General features: G+C 40.4%; 2 protein-coding genes across 2 annotated transcripts in view; both read left to right on the forward strand.

Moving 5' to 3' along the window:
- Positions 1-7,159, forward strand: part of mettl16 (methyltransferase like 16) — a 30,123-nt gene extending 22,964 nt beyond the window's left edge. Inside the window, exons 8-9 of the mRNA XM_038283961.1 lie at positions 3,545-3,706; positions 6,405-7,159. Of these exons, the coding sequence (XP_038139889.1) occupies positions 3,545-3,706; positions 6,405-6,965 (723 nt within the window). The 3' untranslated portion in view covers positions 6,966-7,159. The remainder of the gene's footprint in view (positions 1-3,544; positions 3,707-6,404) is intronic.
- A 3,246-nt stretch (positions 7,160-10,405) lies between these two features.
- Positions 10,406-22,150, forward strand: mnta (MAX network transcriptional repressor a). Its single transcript, XM_038284005.1, has 6 exons — positions 10,406-10,686; positions 14,217-14,835; positions 15,222-15,263; positions 15,354-15,465; positions 20,957-21,149; positions 21,231-22,150. Exons 1-6 carry the CDS (start codon positions 10,614-10,616, stop codon positions 21,950-21,952), a joined length of 1,761 nt encoding a protein of 586 aa, XP_038139933.1. The 5' UTR covers positions 10,406-10,613; the 3' UTR covers positions 21,953-22,150.
- Positions 22,151-23,896: the final 1,746 nt, after the last annotated feature.

Here is a 23,896-nt window from a genome sequence, read left to right on the forward strand (position 1 = left end):
AGCTAATTTCTCCATTGTTTTACTACAAATTTTCATTTTTTTTAGGTCAAAATAATAGCAGAGAGGGATGAAACCATCTACTTATATGGATTGAAATGCAGAAACAGGTAGTTTGTATCCATGAAGTAAATCTCAGACAGCTTGTTGTGAAACTAGCTGATTGTTTTCATTAGCTTCTTTGCTGCAGGTGTGTAATCCGGCGCTCGGCGAGGAGAGATAATAAAATTCACCACTGATTCCTCTGTTTTTATTGATGCGCCATCTCTGTCCTGCTCCATCCTCTCTCTCTTCCATCTGGATCCTCTCTTCCTCACCCTGAGCCCTGATCCATTATGTGCACTTAACTCCTTTCCTCCGGGGAGATGTTTATGGCATTTCTAGCAAGCAGTAGCCAGGCAACAGTTGCCAGGGCAGGGCTGTGCGCACACAGCATGCCGCAGACTCGTCTGGACAGGATGCCAGTCAGAAATGATCGCGACTGGAAGAAGGGGATGAAAAATGAAGCTGGTTGTTACCCAACCTAACCCTGAATTAAACATAGCTAAGTGGAATAGACTCTTGGCTGGAACTCTTTCTGTTTTGGTCTTTCTGGCAGAAAAGCAACCGAGCAGAATGATCAACCTAATTTTTTCTGCCCCCACTTCAGCTCCAGGCTCACATCCATCCAGCATAGTTTTACTCTCAGGAGCCTGCTGTCATCATTACCCCCTTAAAGCACTCCGTGTGTGATTATTTACACGCTCTGCTTCTTCATTCTGCAGCCATGTTTCTCTGGTCACCATTAAAATATTCATTCATGACAGATGTGACAGCTGTGACCCATTAACAATCCTACTAACCCCTGCAGCCTGCTAGTTACCATCACTACCCACACTAAATCCAGGGAGACATCTGGAGCCAATTAGCCTAGAAAAGCAGCACATCTGAAATGCAGGTGCATCCCCATTTATTTAAATTTCATTCAGAAGTTAATCTACCTTTCATTCTTTTATTAATCTGCCAGTAGGTAAATGGAAATAATAAAAACCAAAACATTTCTGAGAAAGTTGAAACTTGTATTTAGAAACTGCATGAACTACTAAAACAAATGCAGCCTTCCGTGGTCTATGGTCCTGCTCAGGCTTTAAAGGAAGCCCAGGTTGATTTAGTAGGGGGATGTTTACTTTCTTTAGCCTGGTCTCTAGATTACTAATCTTCCTAGTTACAATCATCCATACATTCCTGATGTGAGTTTCTCTTTTCTCTATTCTTTACACGTTTTCCTTCCACTCAACTTTCCATAAACATATCTCTGTTTGTGAAGCTGGTCTTTGACTGTCTGCTGAAAAATATAAAGCATTTAGTTTTTTTTTTCTGATAAAATAATTACATTTTTTAAAGAATTCATATTTGAGTTATACATATTTATCACAACTACCATAAACATATAGCAGATTTAAAACACTGCATCTAATAAACCTCAGGTGCAAGAAAGATGAGCAGAGCAGAGGTCACAGCTTTGGGCTTTAGATTAGGTTTTTAATTGGAGTGAAAAGTTGGTCAGCAGACTACAGAATCAGGATTTAATCTGATCTGAGGCACCGTCATTCATTTCAGTTGAAAGCGTGAAAATCCGTGAACGAGATCAGCTGTTTAGATTTAAACGGATGATGATAAGATATTTACAGAAGACTCCGGTGTCTCCTCTGTTTTTTTTCTGGAGAGGCTGGAGATGCTCTGGATTAAAAACTCTCCTCAAAGGAGTCCTATTGTTCACAGACAAAAGAGATGGATGTGTTCATGGAAGAAAAGAAGATTCAGACAGGAAAGACTGCTGGGGTTTATCCCAGAAAGCCTCGAGGCTCTGTGTTGTTCATGCAGGCCTTTGGCCAGAAGACGAATCAGAAAGGTGCAGAGCTCACTCAGACCTTTGGGTCAAACATGATCTAAAATGTTTGCCTGAAGGGGGACTGTGGAGCCTTTGTTTCCCTACTAGGAGTGTGTTTGGCATCTGGGGCTAGAACGCTGAGATCATTAAACCTTAAAGGAATCGGTTATTACAAAGGTTTTAGGTTTTAAAAGGGGTCTTTAAAAAAAAAAAAAAGTAGGTCATGGGCCGTCTTCAACACTCTAGCACCGAGGTGATAAGTAGTAATGAGAATGAGCAACACAACCATTACAGAGATGCGGATCAGGCTTGTGCAAGTGTTAAGGGAACAGGTTTGATTTTAAAACCTGTGTTTGTATTTGTTAGAGAACCTGTGTGAAGGATGCAGGCTACAGGTTCAGCTTGATGAATTTTATTGATTTGCTTCCCTTCTGCAATGAGATGCAGGATCTTAGAAACCTTGTAGGTTAGGAGAGACTTGTAAAACAAAAAAACAGAGAAAAAAGGTCCAACTAACAGGGAGAGGAGGTGCAGTCAAGGCAGGAAACCTTTCATTCAAGGGCTCCATCAATCAAAATGAGAGTCAGATGGAAATATCACTTAAGTAAATTTATTATTTTACATAAAGCAAAAAAAAAAAAAAAATCATGTCTGGGTGATTATAAAGATTTTTAAAAATCAATTGAAGGAAACAGCATAAAGTAACAGATCAGGGATTCGTCTCCAGATCAGTGCAGCAGTGTGAAGGTCGCAGTCCGCTCCTCCGCGCGCCGTTTCTAGGTCAGTCGGCCATGCTGTCTCTGCTGCCGCAGATCCCACCCGCGCCCTCGACCACGTTCGGCCCGACCGCAGTGACTCATGAGTGCAGCGTTCATGTCACTGATGCACAGCCTTTCTGCTCAGTTATGCCTGGATAATGACCCCCACCCCCGATTAGAGCCTGACATTAGAGGAGATTAGACTAGAGAAGATGCTTGATGTGCTGCAGGTTCAGGTGCAAGCTCACCCTGCCTCTGCACTCCCCCATGGCACCACTGTTCAGTATCCTAAATTGGGTACACATGCATTCATTGAGCTATGAATCTCTCCCTGTTTTTACAGCTCCTTTTCAGTTTAGTTTCTAAAGATGTTTTTATAAATCATAGCAGCAGACAGACCACACTAGTTTACATTTGTAGCAGACATCCAGTCAGTTGTTATAACCTCTGGTACATTTCTATCTTTGATTTCTATTAAACTGCATCTTTAAAAACATGTTTGATGTCAGAGATTTCCAGATTTTCCATAAGGGTGTGACACATCTTAAAATGAAGACACACTGCCCTCTGCTGGTATATGTAGCCCTATGTTTTGAATTCAACGGTTAACACAGCTGGCTTTTTTAACACTATAATCTAAATACAAGATTTTAGATACAACAGCAATAGTTAAGGGTTTCCCCTCCACATTATTTAAAACTAATGTAAGAGAATCTAGAGAAAAAATAGTTCACTGCATCATAAATGACCATTTTGATCTGAGTTAGACTGGAAAGTAGCAGCTGAACCAGTTAAGAGATCAAACGCTGACTAAACCATTTCTATCCCTCTGATGCTGTAATAAGCTAATAAAAGTTGACTGATTTCACTTCTCCAGACTGTTCTTAGTGATTGCTTTGCTTTTTTTTTTGTCCACCAGTCTCCTCCCAATAAGAAGCGTAAACTGGAGAAGGCTCAGAAACCGCTGGCATTCACGCTACCAGAGGCAGGGGTGAAGGAGCTCCAGGCTGCGGCTGCAAGCTGCAGCAGTTCTGTGGACAGCATCACTGCTCTGATAGAGAAAACTCTCACTGAGCTGCGGGTGAGCTTCACCACGACACCCCTTTAATGCTCGTCTGGAACCGGTCCACTCACAGGATGCACCTTATGTAAAAGAAATACATATACACAGTTAGGTTTTAAATCTGAACACACTTTTTCAGTTTTTTTTAGCATTTAAACAGGTTAGATACAAAACTTGTGGATAGTTACATATATCCTGCTTGATTCCACTGAAAAAAAAATCTGTTGGCAAGGGATTAGAATAAAAATAAAACTTTCTGATTTCTTTGTACTAAAGTTATCAGTTGGGTGACAAGAAGGAAACTGTCAAGAAGCTGATAATTCAGCTTTCGGAAAATTCAGGAAATTCAACCCTGGTTGTGTGTTGCGTGGAACCGCAGTCCATCAAGACCCGGCCTGTCAAACTGGTTCCAGAACGGGCTGCTGGTTGTTTTTTTCCAACCAAGCAGTAGCGCACCCCACACCAGTCATCCCATTAAAAGAGAATATATAGTGAACTCGTCAATTTACTGCTCAGACAGATGATCACTTTCCCATTGGTCCACTGCTCGGTGTCTGCGCCATCTTTATTATTAGTCGACGCTGTCGGGTGGTGAAAGCCGACAGTGGGCCGCTGTGTCAACAAATCCCATAATGTTTTGTGAGGAGAGCTCTCCGTGCAAAAGATTCTGGGATATATCTGCCTCTTCTCAGGCCTTCCTTTTCTTCTCATACACTTCATAGACACTTTTTCTCTTTTGATCCTCGGCTATTTTCGAAGAACCGCGGTGAGCAAGGTGAGCTTCAGTGGCTGTCTGAAACCGTGGCTAACCCACCATTTACGCCTGAAAGTATGCATGCGCATAAAAAGATAACGGGACGAGCACATAGGACGGCCTTATGTAAACATATCACCAGAATGATTGACAATTAGGAGGACCACTTATTTAGATGATCCACCCGGAAATAAAAGATCGTCCTCTGTACCTTTAATGGCTGAGGTATGGTTTGGCATATTTTATATCTAAGGGTTATGCTTATTCAGGTCCATAAACGTCTAATAAATCTTTAACAGAAACCATTCCCTTACATATCAATCTTTCATGAAAATATGCTTCTTGTCGCAAATGATCCTCTGAATGATCAATAAAACCAGAGCTTGTGGTGAAGGGTAATGGATTGAATTTCAGTTTAGAGAACAAAAACTTTCTGATTGGGATTTTTGGATGATTTACAGTGAATTTTATGTTTATCAAAATAAAACGACAAAGTACAGGGGCGTAATAATCCGCTTTAATATTTAGCATGTCACAGTATGTAATTGCGGGCAATTCACTTCACCGAAGGGTGCTTTGCTGCACGCTTAGCTTAAGTGTGGATCTGTGGGGCGGGACCAAAGATCGCTCTGAAGGATTGGGACAAACTATCGCTTGAACCCTCAACGTTAACCTGATGACTTGCTGGGATGACTGGAGTCTGGTGTGCTACTGCTTGGTTGGATAGAAGACCAGCAGCCACACAGCTCTGTTTAGAACCACTTTGACAGCAGTGATCTAGGCTAAAAAAAACATTGTTGGAGAAATCCTTACAGTTTGCTGTAAGTGCTTTATAATCTTCTGGTCACAGTTACAAAAGTATATTTGGTACAAAAAGAACAAAAGATCGACATATCATCAATAAAAACTGCCTGGGGAGTTCTTGATATGGAGATGAGACACTTTTAAACCAAAAATAGTCTAAGTGTCTGAGATAAAGATTGATTGTTGAAGGTTTATTAAAACCTTATAGGGCCCTCATTGAAATACTTTGAAATTTAGCATTTGAAATCTACAGTGTTATGGGAGGACAGATCAAGACTTTACTTTTGTAACGTAAAAAAAAAAAATCAAGGTTATATATTCATCAAAAACAGTCACTTACACTAATGTGCTAAATAAGATCCAAAGACTGCTTCTATAAGGAGTTAATAAAAAAACAGAGATACTAAACATTAATGCTGATACAGGAACTTTTATTTTTTATTTTTTATTTAGCTTATTACTTATTGAATTGGCTTTTTATTTTTTTTTTTATCTTGTTAAGTTTTCAAATTATATATTACTTTTTCTTTTTAACGCAATTGAGTGTAGATATTGCGATCACAGAAGTCAGGTGTAGGAACAGATTGACATGGTAAGTACTTCAAGTACATCAAAACCTTGCAGACCACATCTGACCTCATGATTTTGGCTTTTTTGCTGCAAAGTTGTGTTTCTTTTTAAAGGGATAAGACAGATACCTGGTATTTTGACGTGAATATAACAAAATCCTAATATGTGCTGGGTTTTTTTCTTTTTTCGGGCAAGACGAGGTTTTAGGTCGATATTGCTTTCTCCTACTCCATTTACATGTTAGAAGTGAAAAATGTTACACAAATCTCAATTTTAACCAAAATGCAAAATATCACCCAGTGCAGATAATAGAAAACTATCAGCCGAAATATTGGATATACCAGTCTATCTCTGATCTGCTAAAAAGATAAGAGAACAAGCAAATGATCTCAGAAATATTTGCAAAGTAGTCGACAAATATTGTCAAATGAAGCTTCAGATGCTGATAAACTTCTACCAAAGAGGACGGTTTATGACGCCTATGTTGCTGCTTAGTCGTATTTTGCATTTCTTTACTTAGATTGTTTCATTATGCTCCTGCTCTTCTGGTCTGGTGGTCTCATCGGTGGTCCCATTGTCTTCCTGCAGGTGCTGCATAAGCGTGTCCCCTGCAGACAGCAGGAGCAGAGCCTCTTATTGACTGCGGTGGAAAACACCTGGATCCACGGCCGTCAGAAGAGGCGTGAACAGACCCGTCAGCTCCGAGAGCTTCCCAGGGCGCCCCCCGGTATCGGAACCTCTGTGCAAACCGGCGCTGGTTCAGTTTCCACCCAAAACCAGCCCATCTCCACGGTTTCCTCAAAGGAGTTGAGTTCAGAAGCAGTGACCACAGCTGGAGGACAAGAAGTGGAAGAATTACCAGGAAATGCAGGGGATGAGGATGTGGATAAGAGTTCCTCCCTCTGTGCAGAACCAGGACGGAAAATAGACCAGAAAACTCCTGCTGATGCAACCACCAGTGACAACGGACGGCCCGGGACCCCCAGTGGAAACGAGCACTTTCTGTTCAAGTGTCTGCTGAATGTGATTCCAGAGGGAAGGGATGTAGGGATTGAGATGCACTGGGTCGAAGGTCAGAACAAAGACCTGATGAATCAGCTGCGTACATACCTTAGAAACACTCTTTTAAAATCTGTTGGGAAGGTGTGATGCTCAGGGAGACTGGGGCTAGTTAGGGGGTCATGTTTTAAAATTGTGAAGTATTGATTTAGAAATTATTTCTACAGTTTTATAAAATTGAAAAAAGGCTCATGTTGATTGAGATTTTATATTCCTTTTTTTCTTGTTAGGTTACCTTTTAAGGTAATTTTTACTCTTAAAATAAAAGCTCTGTTGAAACTTTAGGAATAAATGTCGTTTTTTTAAAATAAAATATCTGCTTTGGGGTTTTTTTCATCGAGCAGTACAGTAAAGTAACCACAAGAGGGCGTAGAAGTTTCCCTTGCCCTGTTCTTTCAGCACTGATTCCTGTTAAATTGACCAGATTTTGAAATGTCATTGTTGGACGTTTTTAGTTATGTTCCTTTTTAAGGAATTTCCTGGCGTCTCGGAGTAATTCCTGTACTTGGAAAACCAACTATTATTACTTTGCCGTCGCTGACATGCATCCGTATTAGAGCCCAGTCAATAACAGGAAAAAGGCTATAAACATCCACAGCTAGTGCATGCACGATCCCTGTAGTTAAAAAAAAAAGACAGAGTACTTCCTGACCGTACAACATGTGCCTCAGTCTGGCTGGACTTTGACTCGACCGATCTGTGTGTATGTGGTTGGGGGGGGGGGGGTTAAACGAAACCAACTGTGTTTGCTCTTTTATTTTGTCTCCAGGCTAAGGTTTAGAAGGTTAACAGCTTAACTTATTGATGTGTTTTTCCTAAAAATTTGTTTTAGGACATTTGCTTTACAGATAACACAAGTGGAAACGAGCCTGATTGGTCAATGCTTCAATCATATGAGCTAAAACAATTTCTTAATTGTATCATAATTTAGTTTTTATAAAAGAAAACCAAAAAAAAAAACAAACCCAACAACTTCCCTTTGAATTGAAACATTACCCCGAAGTGCAATGGTTTCCTGCATTTTCTAGAAGGACTTTAATGAATATATCACTATTTGGTGATAACTTTACAAAACTCTAATGTTCCCTAAACATTCCATAACCTTTAGAGAATGTTTCCTAGATGCTGAAAATTTGTGATCATCCTCTGGACAGGAATTTTCTTTAATTTGTCTTGTCAGAAAGTGAAGAGTTAATATTTCTTAAACATTGAAAACGATCGGTAATGTTGGGAATGTAAACTTCATAAAAAGTTCCCTAAAGGTTAGTTTTATCAATGAATTCAACTTCCTTGGAACGATCGGGCTTCCTGTAATTTAACCACAACCTAAAATATGTGACCTTTTAAAAACCTTAAGGCTCTTATTTTATTAATAGTTTTATTTCACCTTTAAATCATAGTTTGATATTAAAATGTTGGAGTAGAATTTTACTGTAAAACATAACATAATATTATTAGAATTTTAAATATTACTTTTTCCTATCAGTACGTATATGTTGTGGTGTTTTGTAAAGCCAAATATTCACAGCAATTCTTTTTAAAAATTACTTTTAACACATACTCTATAATCTAATTTATTTAATGCCTGCTAAAATTTTAATTTATTTTAGAAACACACACAGATTATGCAAATCTTATGGGCTTTATTTTATAACCTTAATTTTTTTAATACTCCCTAAAGGTCCCCAGACAGATGGATAACTATGAAACACAAGTTTCTCTATTCCTAAAACAATGCCTGCAGAATTGCGGTAAAGAAAAGATTGCATATTAAAAATTTATACATTTGAAATATTTTTTTTATTTTAATCACTATTTAATTGTGTGTTTTGAGTATTGGATTACTTATTTGCAAGAAATATATCAAAGTAATTTGAATATTTCCTTGCACTAGCTATATACCCAGTAGCAATGTATAAATTGCAATCTTTTACAAGTACGGTTTTGTAATTTACTTTTTTCAGACTAAAATAACCTTTCATTTTAACAAAAATATAAAACTAAGATACTGAAAGTCTTTTCAAGAGAGACAGGAGACCTAAAAAATTTCCTTCCATATATTTTTACCACATTAATAACTTATTTGATCAGTTTATAAAATTAAATAACTTTTTCTTATTCTTTTTGCTGCTATTTTGTGTCAGATAAGAGCTTGAAAAATGAATTCACGTCAGATAGAAATTACTTGGAAGTCTGGTCGCCATATTGACGACGTTAGCGGTTGCTGGGCAACACGAAACTGATTACGACGCAAACTTTTGTCTTGATTTTTTTTACATTTTTTCTAACAAAAGCACGCCGGTCACGAGGATGGCGCGTGAGGTTTGACAACTGCAGGCGTTAAATGAGGTCAAGCAGATGATTGGAGAATAATAAACTCCTTATTCATTGTCCCTCCACCATGGACGGACAGAGGACGCCATTGATGACAGTAAAACATTCTAAACATGTCAGAAATGCGCTACGTGGAGCGTTAAAAGACCATCAGTCCGACTCTGGGTCCGTGTTTTGTCCTCCTCTTGAGCCCGCGGAGGGTGGTGGCGACGGCTACGTGTCTGTGGGCGTTTCCAACCCAGTATGGCAAGCCGTTTTAACATAAATTCGGTTTCGTCTGAATTTAAAGACTTAGATTTCATTTGTCATTTTGTTTACACAAGTGTAAAACAAAAAGAAATTTCGTTTGGAACATATCAGTAATATAAACATATGACTGTAAATTTAAAGTTGTAACATTTTCTTTATTTTTTCATGTAATGATAAAATTTTAATGAATGTAATAAAATACAATACAATAATCTATTTTACAAAATATTACCATGACACTCCATAATTATATTTCTGATATCTTAAAATACATTTTGACTAGACAAAACCACATTTTGACTATCCAGAATGGTAATTTAGGATATCTGTATTTACATTCTGATTAGGAAGAATAATAATTCAAGATATCTTAAATTACATTTAGACTAGTCAAAATTCCTTTCAAGATATCTCAAATTAGGTCACCGGATTCGTCATTTAAAGCATCACACATCGGTAATTGTAATATAAGATATCTCGAACGTAATTATGACTTGTCAGTATTTTAGATATCTGAAGTAAGAGATTGTGTGTTAGCCTCTTTTATGTAATTTTGACTAGTCAGAATGTCAATTTAAAGTTGAATAATTCAAAATATCTTATATATATATATATATAAGCTATATTGAATCTACCATTCAAAATATCTTTAAATTTGTTTTGTCTACTTATTATTTGCTTTTAAGATATCTATAATTCAGTTTTCATTAGTCAAAACTGCATATCTCCTATCCTAAAATACTTTTAAGATATCTTGAATTATGGTGGCATTTGAGATATATTTAATTTAAAGAATTATAACTAGTCAAAACTAAAATCGCGATATCTTGAAATTACTTGTCGTATTTTAATGAGATAGCTTGAATGTAAAGGCGGTACAACCGAATTTATGTTAAACAGCTTGCCATACACTGCGTGATTCACACCGTATTGGGCGCCATCTTGTTTGTAACCCTACGTAAGTGGCTGAGTTCCTGCAGAGGAGGAGGAGGAGGAGCATCCGATTACTTCATTTTTTCAGTTTGTTTTCCTCCCCCAGCGTCAGTCTGGGAACCTCTTCCCGCACTGTGGTACACAGCCGAGTTCGCAGTGGTGCTTTTTCTTTAATATAATTCCCAGGCACTATTTTTATTTTTTATTTGCCATTACACAGAAATGAGCATCGAAACGCTACTAGAAGCTGCCAAGTTTTTGGAAGTACAAGCCCAGCAACAACAGAAAGCACGTGGTAAGTTTGTTTTTTTATCCGTAATAAGAAGTCGGATCTATTTCCCGATGCATCTTTCTTACACTCATTGATCGATAGGCAACAAAAAGGTCGATGTTTGTATCTTTATCATTTCCCGACAGTTCAAGAAGCTATTCCTGCGGTTTGTAATCTTATCCGTAATACCAGAAGTGGGTAATCTGCGAAATGTCAACTAGCACTTTTACTTTCGTACTTGTGTTTGCCTGCAGACGCCTTCAATTGTAGCTGGTTTATTTAATCCGTGAGGGGTAAATTTAATTTTACCTTTTACCGCAGTGAGCATCAGTGTTGGTGCATCGAAACCTGCTGCGCACTTATTACTGTAAAGTTCTCAGATGATTTCTGCTTTTACCTCAAGAGTTGTAAGGATTACGCGCTCGTGCCGTAAAAAGAACAGTTAAATAAAACATTTTAATTTATAATTCAGCAGCCAGAACGTGGAGGTGGGAGGGTGTTAAGGGCGGTGGCGCTGGGAATAACCAGGCTCCTTTTTTCTACTATGACCTGACAGCGACCAGAAGGGATCAGATGTCTACTTTACGTTCATCTGTCCTCTTCAGTCAGGCTGCGCTTAAACATTTACACTTTGATCCTATTGGCATCGCCGCATATTTTTTATTTATTTAGGATCGGTTTTATTTTAAAAAGTAAAGCAAGAAACAAACTCTCGTTCCTCTCAGGCTTTATATCTCTGTCCGTGACGCGCTATCAACAAACCACGCCCTCTACGTATTAAAGGCATGCAGATTCCGCCCTTTTTACCACGTGCTTGCTGGGCAACCCCTCCCAAAGATTGTTTATATAAAGATGAGTCACTTCTCTATGAAAATAACTACTTCCTGCTAAGACACACGAGGCGGGAGCTGAAAACAGAACTTAATAGTGAGGATTAAACTAGCTGTAGATTAAATATTTAGTTTAATGTGAAAAGAATATTTATAATTTTTTTTATTTAAAAAGAAAAAGAAGCTTTTGGTACAATATTTCCTTTAGAGATTTGTTGTAGTAATTTTATAACGGCTAGGGTAGATTGTCAAAGGTGTTTTACAGTGGATAATTTGATTTAATTTGGGTTGTTAGCTGCTTCAAATTTTTTATTAATTATTATTTTTTTTTTATATAATTTGTTTGATATTTGGATGCAGAACTTGATAGCAATTATTCATAGAATATAATTAAACTTTATTGTCATTACACTGTCACAAGTACAGAGCAATGAAATTATCTCTCTGTATTTAACCCATCCCCCTGGGAAGCAGCGTGGGGTTAAGGGTCTTGTTCAGGGACCCAGAGAGGCAGTCTGTGGGACTTGAACTCAGAACCTCTGAGAGCTAAGCTGTTCCGACGTTGGGGTCCATCATCACAATAAATACATCAAAAGTATTTTTAAAAAATATATACAAGTATACACTAAAATATAGTTGAAGTGAAGATTAAGACAACAATAAACGATAAATTATTATTATTATTTTTTTTTTCCAAGAAAAAGTTCTACAAAAGAATTTCAGAATGACTTTAAAACATCTGACATCGTGGACCCTTTTATGCAACTGCAGACGGCCTGTTCCACTGATCAGCAGCTCCATATAACAAGGCACAGGTTTGCGCTGCTGGAACAATTATGTGGTCAGTTGCTTGTTGCCTTTTAGAGTAATTGTAACTGCCTTTCATTAACATATTATTTTAGAATACCAGGGCTTCTGCTTCATCTTAAAAAAAAAAAAAAAGAGAAACTTTTCAAAATAATCTTTTCTCAACTGATAACTAAGAGGGAGTTTAATGCGTACAGTTATGCTGGTTCATGATGTACAGCAAAGGGCTAGTTGCGTGGCTTCGTTTTGCAATATTAGAAGCTTACTTATATATTTCTTTGGAGCACAACACCAAATGGCTAAACACTTATTAATAGTATTTTTTTTTTTTGTGTGTGTGCACTGTAACTTTAATATGGTGAGTAATGTATTTTGGTGTTCTATGAAAAGCTCTTTCATCAGAACATTAATACCCATATAATCGAACTATAGTGTAATATTATTTATGAAAATGTTCATTAATTCAGGGGAGTTAATGAAAATTTGAATATTTTAATTGATATGCATTGATCCCACAGAATATCAGTAATGTGTTTGGCTGAAAATACACAGTTGTTGTCTTTGAAGTCAACCCTTGGTGCTTATTTTGGTGGCGGAGATGCTGAAGCTTACAGGGAAAGTGAGAGGATTTTGTATAGAAAGTTTTCATAAATTGGGTGTCATAATATTCTCACACACTTAACTTACACTGTGCATTCTCAGTTATGCAGCGAAATAGAGACAATATGTGTTAATTTGAGATGGGAGTACCTGAAGAGAACCAAATCATGCATATGTATTTAAAGCCTAATCTTTGCTGGATTTGGTGTTTTTTGAAGCTTTTAGGGGAAGGAAAAGGATCAGAGTGAGACCTTGTGATTCTCTCCTCTCAACTCCTCCTGCTTTGCTGCACTGGGGGTGCGGACTCCTCCTCCTCCTCTCTGCTGCTGTAGAGCAGGTCACTGTGTGTGTAGGAAAGTAGGCCAGTGTCTCTATGTGCTGCAGTTATATAATACCTATAGAAAACTCTGTTTTTTTTTATTAGAAGTGTCTCACTTGTTTTGTGGTTTTTGTCATGTATGTTCTGACTACGATAATGCCAGGTACCACATCTTACAGAAGTGGGCCTGTGTGGTTTGCAGAACATCCTGTTCTTTTAGTATTTTTCCTACTTTGAGGACAATTATTGAGGCATGGCAGGTAAACGGTTCAACAGGTGCGGGAGGATCAATCAGTGGTTTACCACAGACATTTAAATCTGCCCAATTCTTTCTGAATTATATCAGTCATATTCAAAAGTTACAGAAGAAATAAAGTAGATATATGTTCTGAAATAAAATTGACGAGCAACCCTCTGTTTTTAAAACTCTTTTTGTGTTAATAAACATGCACCTTGTGTCACGTTTGTTATCTATCACCGTGTCAATTGTATCACGTAAATGGAAGAAGAAAAAGCAATATCGGCTTCAAGAATCAGCCCAAAAATATCGGCAGCATGTATTGGCGATGGGATGTTTTGATGCCAAAATAATCAGCATCAGCCATAAAAACGATAATCCAAGGACCAGATCATTAATTTTCACAACCTTTGACCTCTTATCGGTCATTGCAAATTTAATTCTGATTGCTTTCATCCATCAGGGAAGCGCTGGGATCAATCTGTTTTTCAGGATAGGAAAATCTGACCGGAAATACATTCAGGAAAATAGGATACAGGCTTATAGATGCATTACTGCTGAACTACTGATGTGTCAGACTGCTCATCAAACGATGTTTTAGGCCTAAAGGGTCAAATTTAAAAGCTACTTTAAAGAAAAAATTAAGCAAAAGTGTACAAAAGGTCTATTTAAGGTGAAAACATGGTGAAGTTGAATTACCTGCTCCGTGGTAATGAGGGGGCTGTTAGATTTGCTAAGCGGCTCCTTTTCTGTTCCGCAGAGGATGAACTGAAGGAGAAGCTGCTTCTGCAGCAGAAGACGGAGCATATCTACCCTGATGTGAATTATAACTCCACAGTCTGTATTAGCAATGTCCCCAAAGCTAAGGAATATCACACGCCGTGCCCCCCGCCACCCATACCACCCTCCCTGCCCCACCCTTCCACACCCGTCACCGTGTTCCCCATGCCGGTGGTCACCCCCAACCCTGCAGGGTCGCCGGCTCTACCTGTCACCACCCGCTCCCCTCCAGCCGGTCAGTCCCTGGCCTTCCTTAAGAGAGACCCTCAGGAGCAGAGCTCTGCTGTAACCAGGTGCTCCCCACCTCCCAAAGCTGACCACCCGACCCCCACAGTGACGGTCAACCCCAGGCAGCCCATCCAGAACCACCTTAGCCCCCCTCAGCTCCCCGACCAAAGCAACACCAAAGCGCAGCAGCACACGCTGCAGCAGGTGGTTCAGTGCTATGCAGGTTCAATCATCTCAGCCCCTCAGCACCAAGCCTTACTCCCCCACCCCAGCCCTCTGCTTCAGCCCACCCCCCCTCAGAACGGCTCCATGGGCCGGACGAGCCCTCCTGACGACAGCCGTCAGCTGGACAGCAAGAAGAGGCCAGGAGGGTACGTCTGAACCTCAATCTACACTGGAAAAACGATCTAGAAATTAGTAAAAATTTCTTCATTTAAGAGTATTTACCCTTAATTTGAGTTGGTAAATGAGATAGTTGCCAATGGAATGGGTATTTTTACTCTTAAAATAAGACGATTAGATAAAATGTTTTCTTATTTTAAGTATAAATTGTCTTGTCCCATTGGCAAAATGTCTCTTTTACCTCCTCAATTCAACAAATGCACTTATTTTAATAAAAAAATGACTTATCTAGATTTTGATTTTTTCCAGTGTAAACCTTATGCTAGAACTCTAATTCACTTTTATAGTGAATATGATCAAATATAATGACTGAACAGTATTTGATTGGACCTGAGGGTTTTTGCTTTTCTTGCAGGGCCGGAACAAGAGAAGTGCATAACAAGCTGGAGAAAAACAGGTGAGGTTTCCCTGTTCTCTACCTGAAATTTGAAGGTATCAAACCTCATTCAAAGTTTTAATCAGCCGCTGTCTGCATTGTGTCCTTCAGACGAGCACACCTGAAGGAGTGCTTTGAAACGCTGAAGAAGAACATCCCCAACATCGACGAGAAGAAAACCTCCAACCTCAGCGTGTTGAGAAGCGCGCTGAGATACATTCAGGTGAGCGCTTTGTTCTGCCGCCAGTGGATCTTACTGAGATTTCTTTAGAGCGGGTTTGTCCGTCCTCAGTGTAATTTCCATTCTGAAGACGGCGTCATTCAGAGGAGGGAGTGGCAGGACAGGAAACCTGCTTCTCGACTGTGAAAGTGTGATTGGATCAAATACGGCACAATAGGAGTACAAGTAAACAAGTGGAAAATCCTCTGCACAAAGCTTTTAAATCTGTATTTAAAGCTCGGTTTAAACATCCCTTGGATTTGACTTGGTAGGTGTTCAGTTTAATTTAGTACCATGATAATTGTTCGCTCAGCTCACCATGTCTGACTTAGTGTGGGCGTTCTGGTTAGAAACTGCTGGTGCAAAGGTCCACAGCTGGCCCAGTTTAATAAGGTGAGGATCAGGTTTTTAAAAGCATACAGATGTTGAATTTCTTCCTTTCAAACGATCATTAAATGCAGAATCTGAAGTGATGCCAGAACAGAGTTCTAATCTGGTTGGGATTCAGCTTGGTTCTATCAACACCGGTTTGATTTATTCTTAGGAAATCTAACAGGAGAAATATTTGATTAGCAGCCGAGTAGGTGTGATGGCTACTAACAGTGTTTATTTTTGAGAATGTAAATCCATACTTTAGATCTACTATGCTGGGTTGAATAATGAACTGCAGCCCTTTAAAGAAAGTACGGTTACTTTTAAACTGTCTTACATTTGTCTCATTTTATTTAAATCGCTTCAATAGCCAACTTTGAGTCTTCTTCTCTCAGTGAAAACTTCCTTACTCTAGAGCGTTGTCTCACAGGACTAGGAGCTCTGTCTCCATGGATCTTTAAAAAACTGATATGAAGGCAACAGCAGTAATTAGGAAGCTGATTAATTTGCTGGTTTTTAAACATTTATTTGGTAACTCACACATCAACCAGTGAGGGGTTTATCCGGGCTCCTCATTTTTTCAGGGGAGCAGATTTATGATAGTTTAAGGCGGTTGTTTTGGCTCCGCTATGATCTGGAGAAGCAGCAGTCTGGTTCATCCTCTCAGGGGGAAAGTGGGACAGCGTGGGTTCACCGCTCATCACTCCGCCTCCCTCTGTCATTTAGCATCCCGCTGTGTCCGTCTTGATAAACTGGCACACTAACATCTCCAGCTTCTGCTTCTCATAATGACTTGGTTGACAGAACCCCCCCTTTAAGGCACAAAGAGGAAAATAAAACTCCTATTACTGCTTCCTCCATTATGTAGTTGTGCAGAACCTACTTCTTATATTGTAGGTCACACAGAAATCTAGCCGTATTTGAACTTGTGCATAGCTTTTTCCCAACAAGAGGATTTTTTTTTGTCCAGTGGCAGGGCGGGTGGTGGAGTGACGCACACACACACACACTGACTTTGGTTTAAAAGGAAAACAAGATAAAGCAGAGGCGTGGGTACACGTGTCCACCTCACCCCGCCCCTGTTCCTACCATCCTGGGCCGACAGCAGGAGGTGGAGCAGCTTCACTAAAACACAGCTCAGGGGAAAAAAAAGAAAAAAAAAGCCATGTGTAAGAGGCTTTAGTCTCATTTCAAATGCAGTGTACCCAGAGTGTTTATGTCACAACAAACCAGCCAGACTGGATAGTTACCAACTTTCAACATCCTGACTTCCTCATGGCATCTTATCCTTGTGACTCAACTAAGATGAAAACCGACTTTGTCTTCTTTCATGCATAGATGCCAGTTTGTTTTTAGTTTGAATATGACGGCGCTCTAAAGAGTTAGCGAGCTGCTTCATAAAACAGAAATAAAAGAACAAATCGGTGAGACTGGAATGTAAGCCGACTCATTAGAGCTCCTCCTCTTGGCTCCCCCTCCCTTCCTCTACCCGGCCCCTCTGAGCTTTTAAGTCCACATGAGCAGCAAGCACATGGCTACCCGAGGCAGCGAGACGTCACCAACCCCCCCCCTCCCTCCCTCCGCCCAGTGCAGCTACAGACGGGACTCGCTGGAACACGGGGCTTAGCTGCCAGCAGCAGGGAGGGAGTGTGGAGTGGTGAACACAAAGCTCAGCTTACTCTGCTGGAGCTTCTCTCCCCTTCCTGAATCAACTTGTTCCTCCACTGCCTGCCTCTGAATGCCAGTAAACTCCTGAATGTTTAACTTGATTTTTTTCTTTTGTAATAATGTCCCGCGATTCATCAATTTTTTTTTTTTTTTTTATGTTCTCCTTTAGGAAGCTTCTGTTTTTAAGAACAATCAAACAGTTAATGTAATGAAGCTTAAATTGTTTTCAGTGAATAAATAAGAAAAAATATATATTTTTAATGACACGTGGTCTGATAATTATATAGTTGATTAAAATTGATTTATGGCACAAAATAGAAAAAGATCTATTTTATAAGCAAAAGTAAATATTGAAATCCAACAAACCGAATTAAACTCTTAAAGTAAAACTGAAACCAAATTATTTGGCGGCATGAGAACAAACATGCAACCACAGTTATTTAACACCTGGACCTCAGATAAGTTTGCTCTAAGTGGGCCAGTTATGAGTTGGTAAATGTTTGTACACAAAGAAATCATTTAGAAAGTCAATATTTCTCCCCCTCAGACAAGCCTTTAATTGTGAGAGGCAGGAACCACGTGAAGTTCCTGTTTTCTGCTAGAGGGCCAAGGAAAACAATGCTTTATGGTAACCAGGGCGTCACAAGACCTCTGCAGAAGCTGTGCCAGTGGGCCAGGCCAAGCAGCATGTCTGCAACGTGGCGTTTGGTGCTGCTGGCCCTTTAAGAGGAACCAGCCGTGCTGCAGCAGTGAGTCAGTGAGTACAGCTTGTGTTACTCCCTTTCAACCCCCCCCTCCCTCCCTCTGTCTCTGTGGCCATGTGCTCGGCACTCGCATTGCTTGTGACGAAGCTGTGCTGGTGTTTACCTTGCACGTACACACACTCAAACACACACAGTTTAGCCTATCTGTGTGCTGATCTAGACGTTCCCACGTAGAGCTCAGGTGAGGCTCTTGTCTGTGGGAGGAGGAGGAGTGCACCCATGTGCAAAGAATGAAAATGTTCTTGGCACCTTGTGTCCTACCAACCTGCTGACATGATTAACATGCTGAAAAAGGCGTGTTTGATCCATCGGCTGCAGACTTAGCCAGGTTCACCTGCTTAATCTCAGGATCACTGTTATTATGGAGATGCTAGAACATTGCTGCCTCCACCAACAGGTTTGCTTCTGGAGCTCTGTCCCATTCTCTCTTCATGAGTCACACCATCCTCTATCATGGCTGCTTTGCGAAAAAGCAAAGCGTTCCAGGTGTTTTATTTATTTATTTTTTCTTTTTCTGCAAAACTGAAGTTTAAAAGTACCGATGTAGATCTTCAGGCGACATCAGAGACGCCCTCATAAGCGTCCAAGGTTGGAGGGGAAACCTTGGGAAGGTTTTGGTTGTTTCCCTGACAAACAAAGATGGAGGCATTCCAGTGACGTCAACACGAATCTGCTGGTTCTCCGAGAGGTCCCTTCTGTGCGCAGACGTCTCTGACTCCATGATACAGAAATCATGCTATCAGTCAGTCAGACGCTGATGTTCTGCTGACTCATTGCACAGTGCTGTGCTGAGCTTATTCTCATCACACTTCCATGTCTCAATATCTGAATGTTTAAAGATATTTGATTTGAATATCTCGGAGTGTTAAAAGGTGATCATTTTATAAAGACGTGTTGAAGCACCGGGTATTGAAAGTCCAATAAAGGAAATGGTCCTTTGTGGGATGAAGCTGAAGGTCCCAGTCTTCAGAGCTTTATCTGATATAAATTAGTTTATTTTCCACCCGTTCTTGCCGACATTCTGCCGCATTAAATGATGTTGATCAATCCAGCTGTAAAGCTTTGAAGTTCTTCTACTAGCTGGTGGAGCTTTTTTGTTTCTGCCAAGAGCAAGTTTTTTTTTTCCCCCCCTTTTATTAATCTTTTCTCTGATACTCCAGAGGTAGAAATGCTTATGTCTGAACTCATGAGTCTGCAGTAGACCTAAATGCTTCACAGCAAATTCATTTTATTTGCGAAATTAAAAATAGGATGTGGTTAAACCAACTAATTTCTTGTTTTAACAAGGAAGGAGGGTTCTTCTTAATGAGGGAAAAGCTGTTTGGATAAATCTTTTTCCATAATAATTTACATTATTTCTTTAAAATATCAGATAATATTTATTATTATTTTTATCTGATTATTAAAGTAGTTGCACAACGTAAAATATTTAAAATCCAAATCTAGATAAGTCTTTTTTTCTTAAAATAAGTGCATTTGTTCTTGGATTGACAAGATAAAAGAAACATTTTCCCAATGGAACGAGACAATTTACATTTAAAATAAGAAAACATAATTGCATTGTCTTATTCCAAGTGCATATTATCTAATTATGTCATTTTAGGAGTAAAAATACTCACTCCATTGGCAAATCATCTCATTCGCCTACTCAAATTAAGGATATATACATTTAAGAAATTTTTACTTATTTGAAGATAATTTTTCCAGTTTATGTGTGAAAATCTTAATGATTTTCCCAGTCCTTCCTGGTTCCATTAACATCTGATTTTATTCGAAGTCGATTTAAATTAAATCTACAGAGAACTTAAAAACTAGATCAGAAACTCTGTCAGTGACACCCGCATTATAGAGCAGCAAAGGCGCTGAGCGTTTGGCCCGCTCAGTTCTAATCCTGGATAAGGACTAGAGAGACAGGTGCCGCCCCACACTAGGCCCGCCTTTTGTCCCCCTTTGCTATTTGCGTACATGTGAAGCGTGCTCCGCTGGGATCTGTGCACAGAGGCGGCCTGCATGCTTCCGTCGGCACGAACAGGAAGTCCACCGCTGGAGAAATTGGCTTTATGGGCCTGAGTCATCAGGTTTCAGTGTGTCACTTCCCGTAGCCTCTGCTCCCTTCACCAGAAACCTGATAAATATCAACTCCAGGTTTTTACTTAAAGGTCATTTAACCGCTTTGGAAAAAGTGATTTCCTTGATGTTTTTAGGTTTTCCTGAATTTCCCCTCAATGTTTGGTCTGATTTTTATGAGTTGTACTCTCCGTGCCTCATACAGGGAAGTCCAGCTCAGTCAGCTGGTAAATGCAAATTGGGTCACAGAGCGTTACTGCCACATAGGGCCTCCTCCCTTCCATACTCGTCTCCTCCCTCCCTCATGCTGCAGCTCTGTAATTTTATCTACTACACACAAGTTTGTTTTAATGATTGCAGGCCCACTAATGATTTTAAATGATCAGCTGTAAAATCTGTGAAGCTTTCGATGGATCACAGAGCTGGTTAGAGGAGGCAATAAGCAGCTGAATCTCAAACCAGGCACAAACGTAGTGGATATTAGAATAGAGGCAGAGCTGGGTTTTCACATCAAACCAGATGTGGAGTTTATTAACTTTTAGTCTTTTTTTACAATCGTTTCCAAAACCAGCAGCCTTCATCAACCTGAGCCCTGCACATAAGCAGACTCTCCTTGTTTCCAGACGTTGAAACGCAAAGAGAAAGAGTACGAGCACGACATGGAGCGGCTGGCCAGAGAGAAGATCGCCACCCAGCAGCGCCTGGCAGAGCTGAAGAACGACCTGAGCCAGTGGATGGATGTGGTGGAGATCGACCGGGTCCTCAGGCAGACGGTGCAGCCAGAGGAGGACCAGGCTTCAACCTCCACTGCTTCAGGTAGGCTCACCTGGACCTGCGGGGCAGTTTGGCGGAATTTAAGGAAAAGCTGCCTCTAATAGTGAGTGTTTGGTGTTGCAGAGGGGGAGGACATTATGGACGACCTGGAGGAAGCAGGTGCATTGAGAGCGTTGCCCGCCGTACCAGCTGCACCCAACAGCATGAAACCTGAGCTGCTGAAGATTGTGACGCCAGCCACCAGCGCTTCCATCATCACCCAGCACATCTCGCCCCTGAACAGAGCCCCCCCACATCAGCCGCTACCAGTGAATCCTCCACAGCTGCATACCAAGCCAGTAGCTCCACCCATACTCCCGGCTCCAACGTCCAGCGCTCCCAGTCCACCATCCATCCCTGCCCAGACGACGGTCATCGCCCACGCCTCAGTGTCCCACCCCTCAGTTATTCAGGCAGTAAACCATGTCCTCCATGGGGGGTGTCCCAAACAGGTGACCCACCTTGCTCCCTGCACCACCACCAGCTCGGTGCAGTTAGCCCCCAGTCCCCAGCCCATCGGTCACATCACCGTGCACCCAGTAGCTCACCTTGGCCAACACATCCCCGCCTTCTACCCGCAGACGGTGGCGGTCACGCAGCCCGCCGTGGTGGGCCACATCACCCACGCTCACATCAACGGCACCTCCCCCACCCAGGTGACTGCCACCACCATCGTTAGTAAGCAGACGGCAGTAAGCACCCAGATGATGGCACACCACCCGCAGCTGATGGGTCAGACTGTGCTGAACCCCGTCACCATGGTGACGATGCCCTCCTTCCCCATAAGCACTCTGAAGCTGGCCTGAGCGGCGTGGATGAAGTAAAGATGGGAAAATGTCCAGGCTGCAGAGAGAGAGGAAGAAAGCGGGACGAGCTGCTGCAGAACCGCAGCAGGAAGCAGTTCACCACTCCTGGTTTATGGCTGCTTGGGCTCAGAGCGCTGAAGCAAGGTGGGGGGGCACATAGCGAGGCAGTAGATGTTTTCACAGCATGGTGGGATCAGACAGCAGCACTTAGCTCCTCCCCCTCCAACAGCGGCACATGCTGACAGGCTGCAGCTAAATCATGGACCGAACTACACCCACTGCACCAGCGCTGACTGTGCATACGGCTACAGCGCCCCCTCCTGTCCGTTTAGCACACAACATAGAGCCGCTCTGATGATTATACCAATCAGAGAGTAAAGTAATGTGTAGTTTTGGTTTCGACAATCATGTTTTTTTGTTTTTTTTTCTGTTACAGTTATGTTTTCATTTCTGCTTTTAATATATTTTAGCCAAATGGATTCAGCTGGAAAAAGTAAAATACCCCACAGATCCAGCATCTAAATGTTTAAGATAACCAGAGATGTTAGTTAACAGAAACACTAAACATGGCGTCTCATCCGCCCATGTTTGCGCGCTGATATTACTCTAACATGGGTATAAACCTGAGCAGTAGATGGGAATGAACCATCCTTTATCTAAGCCTGCACTGTGAACATTTCTACCGTCTCAGAGAGCAGCATCTATGAGGCTCAATGCAGCACTTAGAGCAGCGACACTCCAGCTCTCTGAAGTGAACCTGAATGTACCGATCTGTGAGCGGAGTCCAGATCACATCACTAAAGCGGATGTAGACTGAAACTTATACTGTTGCTTATTTGTCCTGATGAATAACTTATATTTAATGTAAATTTTCTTTTTTTCCACTGGGACCATGTAAAACATCTGTATATACAAGGAGGTGATGACCACACAAACCTCCTGATGTTAGTACCACATTTGGCCACTTAGAAAAAAAAATCTCACTAATGTTTTTGTATTTTGATATCACAACAGGGACATTTTTGTTTAATTTCTGAGGCAAAGATCATTTTATTACTATATGCAAATGATTTTTAGCAGATCATGTTCTTGTGTCACAAACAAAGACAGAAAAGGTTCACAGGGATAAATATACTTGAAGAAGCAACAGTATACTTGTCGGTTTTTTTCCCTATGGAGAAAATTCAAGGTGTATATAGTTTGTAAATGTCGGACTGCGTATAAATCTATTATGTAAAAACGCTCTGAAGAATGGCAGATATAAAATTTATAAAATAAATTCTATTATGTTTACAAATGTTTGCTGTTTTTTTTTTTGTTTAATTATGTGCAAGGTCTTTCTCTAAAAAGCACTTTAGACAACAAAAATTACACTGCATCATTGAAACCAGACGTTTACATATTCTGACAGTCAGTTAAAAATCAGATGAACCTTTTTCCTATTTTGGGTTTCAGAATGACTTAAATTATTTTTATAACCTAAATGTCAGAATAAGAGCATATCTTATTTCTTCATATTCAGAAGTTTACATAGACTGAGGTCACTATGCCTTTAAACTATTTGTGTACGCTCAGATGATGTCACATCTCTGGAAGCTTCTGATTGACAAACCCTGTGCCTCTGTGTAACATAGTGAAAATTTTAAAAGACACCTGCAACTATATAAGGAAAAAAATAGTGGATTTGCACAAGCCTGGTTCATCACTGGGTGCAACTTCCAAAATGCCAGAAGGGGCGACATTCTAACAATTTTACCAACTATACATCATTGGACTGTCCAGCCATTATTCAGCTCAGAAAAGAGACTGGTTTTTGTGTCCACGAGATGAACATCCTTTGGTCTGAAATGTGCAAACCAACCCAAGAAGAAAAGCAAAACTATGTTGGTTTGTTAACAGGATCAGTTGAAAAACTCATGAATGGATTTTATGGACATTTATTGA

The sequence above is a fragment of the Cyprinodon tularosa genome, unplaced genomic scaffold (assembly GCF_016077235.1).
Source record: "Cyprinodon tularosa strain WSP-4 unplaced genomic scaffold, ASM1607723v1 ctg198, whole genome shotgun sequence".
Lineage (NCBI taxonomy): Eukaryota > Metazoa > Chordata > Actinopteri > Cyprinodontiformes > Cyprinodontidae > Cyprinodon > Cyprinodon tularosa.

Coding starts and splice junctions, on each gene's coding strand:
- mnta (XM_038284005.1), top strand. CDS start 10,614: ATGAGCATCGAAACGCTACTAGAAGCTGCCAAGTTTTTGGAAGTACAA. Junction 15,264..15,353: donor AACAAGCTGGAGAAAAACAG/GTGAGGTTTCCC, acceptor TGTGTCCTTCAG/ACGAGCACACCTGAAGGAGT. Junction 15,466..20,956: donor GCGCGCTGAGATACATTCAG/GTGAGCGCTTTG, acceptor CCTTGTTTCCAG/ACGTTGAAACGCAAAGAGAA.